This window comes from Nanorana parkeri, unplaced genomic scaffold, assembly GCF_000935625.1.
Source record: "Nanorana parkeri isolate BGI_ZX_2015 unplaced genomic scaffold, ASM93562v1 scaffold2822, whole genome shotgun sequence".
NCBI lineage: Eukaryota > Metazoa > Chordata > Amphibia > Anura > Dicroglossidae > Nanorana > Nanorana parkeri.
In genome coordinates, this window is record NW_017309090.1 from 68,253 (window position 1) to 75,067 (window position 6,815).

The following is a 6,815-nucleotide window of genomic DNA, read 5'->3' on the forward strand; positions in this document are numbered from 1 at the left end:
TGAAATGTAAGATCAATGGAGCTGCAACGCCATACTTTTTTTATTTTTCTTCCCACTGTATAATGTACATTTTGTGATTTACTTCGCTTTTCTGTACATGTTACCGCTGTATCTCTTGTGATTTCAATAAACATTTTGATGGATAAAAGGAAGAGCAGCAAAGAGAAGGGAAACTACCATGGATTACAGTAAGGCGCACATTACAGTATTGGTTTATGTTAAAAAATGTGAGAGTTTAATGTCACTTTAAGTTCTGCCTCCACCCCGTTTCTGGAGCCCAACATGCCAAGGAAAAACTTTGCTCTACGTATACTTATGAAGAACTTAGCAAGAAGGTGGTGATAATAAAGCTCAGCATGAAGGCAAAGGAGATATTTTCTGGCTGCGGTGGAATGATGAAGCTGGGTTCTCAGGGAGGTCTTCTATGGGAAATTATCAGCATTTTAAGAACCAGGCCAGGTTGTTGAATTAATTGGTGTAGACTCAAACTGAGAAAACCGTTTGGGATAGACTTACCCCCTAACCAGATGATCATGTTTCAGGAACCAGATCTGAACCCAGGGCCTCTGCTGTAGCTGGCGGTGGTTCTAACTGCTGAGCCACACAGTTGTTTTATTTGATAAGAATACTTCTATTGTGCCGACAAGTTTAATACCTTTGAATAAAAGTTTTATTTTTATCATACTTTTTTATATGTTTCTTTGCGGCTTAACAAAATAGGAGTCTTTAAATGGTGCGGATATTGGGGAAAATGGGTGTGGTTACGGGGGTGTGGCCACTAAAGGGTGTGGCCACTGAGGGGCGCTGTAAAGCTTTCTCGCACAGGGCGCCTAAAGGCCTAAGGCCGGCCCTGATCCTCCCCTCACCCAAAGCTCAGTATACCGCGAGCTACAGGTAGCGGTATACTGAGACGCCGCAGCCGGGATGGATCCCCACATTACTGTCTGGATCCACCCAGCTGCGTGACTGACAGCTGGCTCTGCCTATCTAGAGGCAGAACCAGCTGTACCCGCCCCCTCCCCCGTCCCGTCCGTTCCGCCAGTCAGTGCTGGAGGATTGGAGCGGGGAGGGGGGGAATCCCTGCAGGGAGCCGTGAGTGACAGTCACGGCTCTCTGCAGGGACAGGATCGAGAGGTTGAGCGAACAACGGTATGTGTTCTCTCACTTCCCAATCTATTGAGCCGACTTGTGACAGTTTCATTGTCACAGGTCGGCTGAGTGATTTTCACTCGCCTCATAGTTCTCCTATAAACCTAGTTTCTGCTGAACTCTGAACTCCTTGCTCCTCCCTTGAACTTCCTATTTAAGCCACGCCTCTGCACTTCCTGTTTGCCAGATTATTGTGCTCCTGCCAATATCTTGCTTCCTGCTCCTCCTGTGATACAATCCGCACATACTGCTACCCGTATACCGACCTTTGGCTGCTGATTCACCAACTACTCTCATCGTCTTCTTCTTCATACCTGATACCTTTGGCTACTGACTTCGGCTTGATCTCTGACTACGCTTCTGCCTGCTCCTATACTACTACCGTCTGCTTGTGTACCGAACTCGGCCTGTTTGACTACGACTTGGCCTGCTGTTTCAGCTACTGGACTCCAAGTCTGATCCATGCTCTTGTGCTACATACTACATACAAGGCCTACAGATGAAAACAGATACCAGATTATATAATCGCTCCCAAGCTGGACAGATAATAAGACCAGAACTTACTTTTTTTCTGTCCCATAGTCATGTGGATGAACAGCTGCTGAGATCCCCACAATCACAGCCGGGATACCGAACCCCAGAAGACACAACATCGGGAAGTTTGATTTTCGGGAGGCCATGTAATTGACAGCCCTCAGGTTTCGGACAGTCATGAAGAGGAGGACACTCTCAACGGACATCCAGCCGAAAGCACAGAGGAACAAGAATTGGAGCCCACCAGCAATGAAAGCACACAGGAGCTGAGGACAGATAAAGAATGGGAAATAGTCATCATATTCTATATATACTGCCATGGCCAATGTGTTGGCACCATTATAGCTCTCAGGGCAGGTCACATCAGCTCTATGTTCAGAGGAAAAAAAGGAAGCTTTCAAAGAAAAGCACTCTGCACCTACTGTGAAATATGAAGAAGGTTTGGCTATGTTTTGGGGCGGCTTTGCTGCATCGGGCACAAGGTGCCTTGAATCTGTGCAGGGCACAATGAAATCTGAAGGCTATCAAGGAATTCTGGAGCAAAACGTGCTGCCCGGTGTTAGAAACCTCTGTCTCAGTTGCAGGTCATGGGTCCTCCAGCATTATCATTTATTTATTACAGGTATTTATATAGAGCCGGCAATTTACTCAGCGCTTTACATAGTTGCACATTTACATCAGTCCCTGCCCTCAAGGAGCTTACAATCTAAGGTCCCTGTGACCAGGGGCGTCCCGAGGCTGGGTGACACCCGGAGCGGTAACCGAGTGTCACCCCACCGAGACGTCACTGTGCATGACGTCTTCGCGCGGCAGTATTCTGATACCTGCCGGCGGCTATCTTGGTGATGGACGCCGGCAGAGAGAGGAGGGGACAGTCACCCGGCGGGATAAGGTATGTCGCCGGGTCCCCTCCTCTCTCCTGATACTGTCAGGCGTTCGGTCCATGACCGAGCGCCAGACTTTTCAGAGGGTGGTGACACCAAATTGACTGTGAGTCATTTTGGTGTCACCCCTCCAATGGTGGCACCCGGGTGCAGGCCGCACCCCCCGCACACCCCTTGTGACGCCACTGCCTGTGACTAGGGTTGCCACCTTTTCTTCCAGCGAAACCCGAACACTCTAGCGAAGCACAGAACTTTTTTGGGGAGAATGAGTCGCCGCTTATTCATATGTATATAGCACCACTCATTAATATCTAAATATCACAGTCGAGACTATTTTCAGTGGGGGGCCAGTAGCCTCTATCTTAATTTTGGTTGCCCCTGTCTGCCTGACATCTTGTGTCCGGGTTTCAGCTGCCATGAAACCCGGACATAGCATTCGAAACCCGGACTGTCCGGGTGAATCCCAGACAGGTGGCAACCCTACCTGTGACCCATAACGCCCAGCTAAAAGCACCCAAAGCTTGGGACTATTTTGAAGTGGTGTTCCATAAACCTTGATCTGAAGTCTATCAAACATTTAAAGACAGAGCCAAACATCCAGTCTGCAGAAGACAATCTTGAAACCTGAGACAGCAAGTAGCCAGAGTGGGCCAAACTACCTGCTGTTAGGTGCAGTAGTAATTGTCTCAAATAACAAAATATTAGTTTAAGGGTCCCATCATTTTTGTCAATGTCATATTTATTTATTTTATTTGTGTAGCCACCCTGCCTTAAGTGGGAGTGTCTATTTAAATTTAGAGGCTGTTAGATTGTAGTCCATCTGATTTGGATTGATAGTTTGGTGTTCAGCAGTTTTTCCTAAGTTATGGTGATTGTTTGCTTGTGTCTGCTGCTGGGGGAATGTACCTTGGCAATAGTATGGGAGGCTGCACTAATGAGAGTTAGGCATTCTTGAACCTCCCTGGCCAACCACTAGGAGGTTTGTTTGGCAGTGGGAGAGGCTATACATTTTCAGGAGGTCTGAGTGAGCCTCCCCTGGGCTGCGGCTTGAGGGAGGGCTATGTAGATTGTCTGATTCTCCTAGGCTGGCTGTCTGAGGAAGGCCATGAGGACTGAGGCCTAGAGAATGAAGCTGGAGATGGAGATACCATGGAGGAACTTCAGTATATATAGGGCACCTGAGACGTTGGTCTTCTACTGAAGTATGGTGATTTCCCCCTGATGGACTGGTAGCTAAATCACCAAGTATTTTGCAGCCAGGAGCTGAAGACACATATTGACAAATTAGTTTAAAGACTCTCTATCTGTGAAGTCCGGGAATACTCTGTTCCTGAATTTTGGAGTCTACAACATCCTGGGTGGCCTGTGCCCCAACCCTCTCTCCCAAGGTCGTTCAATAAAGTTCTTCAAGCATTAGAACATCTGCGTGGAAATCTGTTTTGTTGGTCACCACTGGAGGGTCCATAAGAGCTTTTGGGGTAGAAATAAACTCAAGACAGGCTATGGGGGACCGATCTATACCCTTGGGGGTGAGCGCTACATTTAAAATATTCTGTTTGATAAAAATCTGGCTTTGCTCTTGATTTTTGATTCAATATGGAATAAACAACGATGGATGGCAGTCACTTTGGTCAGTTTCAAGTTATTTCAAAAACAAAAACTTTGGAACGAGAGAGAACTACAAGCCCAACACCCTGTTACATGCTGATTGAGACCTTGGGTGAGGCTTTGAACACTTACCTTATTCCAGATTTGGCGGATGCCAACCAGAAACAAAAGTTGTCCCAGGAAGAGACATCCGCAGAGAGCTGTGAGGACGGAGGAGTGAGCGTTCTTCAGAGCCTGGCACAGCATGAAGGTGAGGAGAGACAGACACAGGCAGACAACAGATATGCTCAGTCCGACGTATGAGAGAATGGTAAGAGCAGAATCCTCCTGTGCAAACAGAGACAAAGAGGCTGATTTACTAAAGGAGTCAAAAATCTTTACTCAGAAATTGTGTTAATATTCACTTCAACTATCCAGTCATGTAAAAAGTAAATTGCTGTTCACTTTGTATACCCAGGGATAGATTAAGGCCTGGTGTTGTCAATCACTTGGACGGGAAGCAGCAGAGTCGACTTTCTATTTAGGCATCCACTCACTCTCTTCGCTGGGGTCCCGCAAGACCTCATTGAGCGACCACCTAATATGCCTGATTAGAGAGTCGGCGGTGCCTCCAATTGTGTTCAGTCCGGATGTCCATTGGTCACACCAAGGTGATCCGGGCCATTTTCAGATGTGGAGCTGGTGCTGGTGCTAGAGCTGGTGCTCCTGTAGCCCCTATGTTAATCTGGCCCTGTGCATACCCAATCATGTGCAGATGCTTTTAACATAATTGGATCATGATGGTGAAATCATTGAAAATGCTGCTCGTTATCTATTCTGTGCAATAGGTAAAACTTTTTTGTTGGTTTTAAATCTGAACTCCAGGCAAACAGTTAAACGCACCTCTGCAATACACATATGGGGGCTGTTTCACCTTTTAAAGGATTTGTATTTCTGTCCACTCGGTACTGAAATTTCTATAGCCCTACCAGAAAGCAAAGCAGGCCAGGTGACTTCACGTATCTCTGCTGCAGTTAAGCAACACAGGTAGGTACCTGACACGTAGGTACCTTCCTTCCCCCAGCCTGTGACTGGATAGTAAAGGTACATCAGCAAACCAATGAGGCCATCTCTCTGCTCTCTCCTCTTGTTGGCATGTTCCTTATCAGCACATGTGTATGCAGGCAGGGCCGGATTTCCCACAAGGCCAACCAAGGCCCAGCCTCTGGGCAGCAGGGAGTAGGGGGGTAGCAGGGCTGTGGAATTCCTATCTCCCGACGCCCAGCGTATGCAGTTCTGGGCGTTGGGACAGTAGTTGTTTTGTACTTTTAGCCCTGCTTTGGGCAAGCAAAGCTAAATGTACAGCAGGGAAGCTGCCGCTTGTTTTGTACAAGTGATCTCAACAATGATGCCGAGATCACTTTTATGCAGCCTGCATACAGTGGGGCGCATTGCCGAACATGGCATTGGGGCAGCAAAGAGAGTAAATCCGCCCCTGTATGCAGGTTGGCTGCATGTACTGCCATCCCACTGCCAGTCCCAGTGATGCTCTACAGAGAATTACAAGGGACATAGAGTCCAGCTTTGAAGATTTTATCCAAGACAAAAGTGACCTTCTCAAAGTGTTATCAGAAGTCCTAATAGAATTCCCATTTGCTGTAATCACCTGGATTCCATGAGGTGCCATGAGGAGTGTAAAGCTGGAGAGGTGGGTAAAGGAGCAGTTGGTGTGTGTGCCATCAGATTGTCCCGTGACACAGCCTTCATCTGACCAGCCATTACTTACAGGGTCCCAAAATACACAGGTGACCTTATAAAAGGGCTTCACTGGCTGCAATGGAAAGATTTACACATTTTAGCACCTGATTTCATATATGAAAATTACCATTTCTAAGTTTGTAGATGACACCAAGCTAGGTATTGGGATAAAGTCCATACAAGATGTCTCCAACCTACAAGCAGACCTGAATCTATTGGTGGATTGGGCAACTACTTGGAAAATTACATTTACAGGGCTATTCACAAAAGGGTGAAGAATTTGGAGAAGACAGGAGAAGTGAACAATCTAGGCCAAAATAGCTGATTTGGAAAAACTCTCCAATTCAGCTCACTTCCCGGGCCAGCTATGTTGTCCTAGATTGTTCACTTCTCCGGCCTTCTCCAAACCCTTCAACCTTTTGTGAATAACTCAGTCAATGTTGACAAATGTAAAGCTCTGCACTCGGGGACTAAAAACGTGCAGGCATCATACACTCTAGGGGGAGTACAATTGGGGGGTACAACTTAAGTATTATTACTTCCATAACAAGTCTAGATAAAGAGCTCTGTGTGCTCAGCTGACTACTAGGGGCTAAAGGAATGATGAACATGTATCCACCCACTGCCTATAAAAAGGAATACACTTCTTGTTTCTCAGACTTGTGTTAGAAGGGGTGTCATGTGGATGTATTATGGTTTTTAAAAAGTAATGCTATCATTGAAGGTGCCTGATGAAAGAACAGATTGGCTGCAGTCACTAGCCAGCCAACAGTTTTCCACCCAACTCATTCAACTTCGTTGTACCAAAATAGACATCCATGGCTCGATTCCTGCTGAATCGGTCAAAATTCGAGTTGGGGATGGCCAGTCTTACTGTCAGTGACAATGTATTTACCCTACAAG

At 46.7% G+C, this 6,815-nt stretch overlaps 1 protein-coding gene across 1 annotated transcript in view; it reads right to left on the reverse strand.

Annotated features, from left to right (window-relative positions):
* The window catches only part of LOC108802355 (adhesion G protein-coupled receptor E3-like), a 33,989-nt gene that overhangs the window by 20,690 nt on the left and 6,484 nt on the right, over positions 1 to 6,815 (reverse strand). Inside the window, exons 4-6 of the mRNA XM_018574220.1 lie at positions 5,821 to 5,981; positions 4,308 to 4,502; positions 1,714 to 1,949 (exon numbers count right to left, since the gene is read on the reverse strand). Of these exons, the coding sequence (XP_018429722.1) occupies positions 1,714 to 1,949; positions 4,308 to 4,502; positions 5,821 to 5,981 (592 nt within the window). The remainder of the gene's footprint in view (positions 1 to 1,713; positions 1,950 to 4,307; positions 4,503 to 5,820; positions 5,982 to 6,815) is intronic.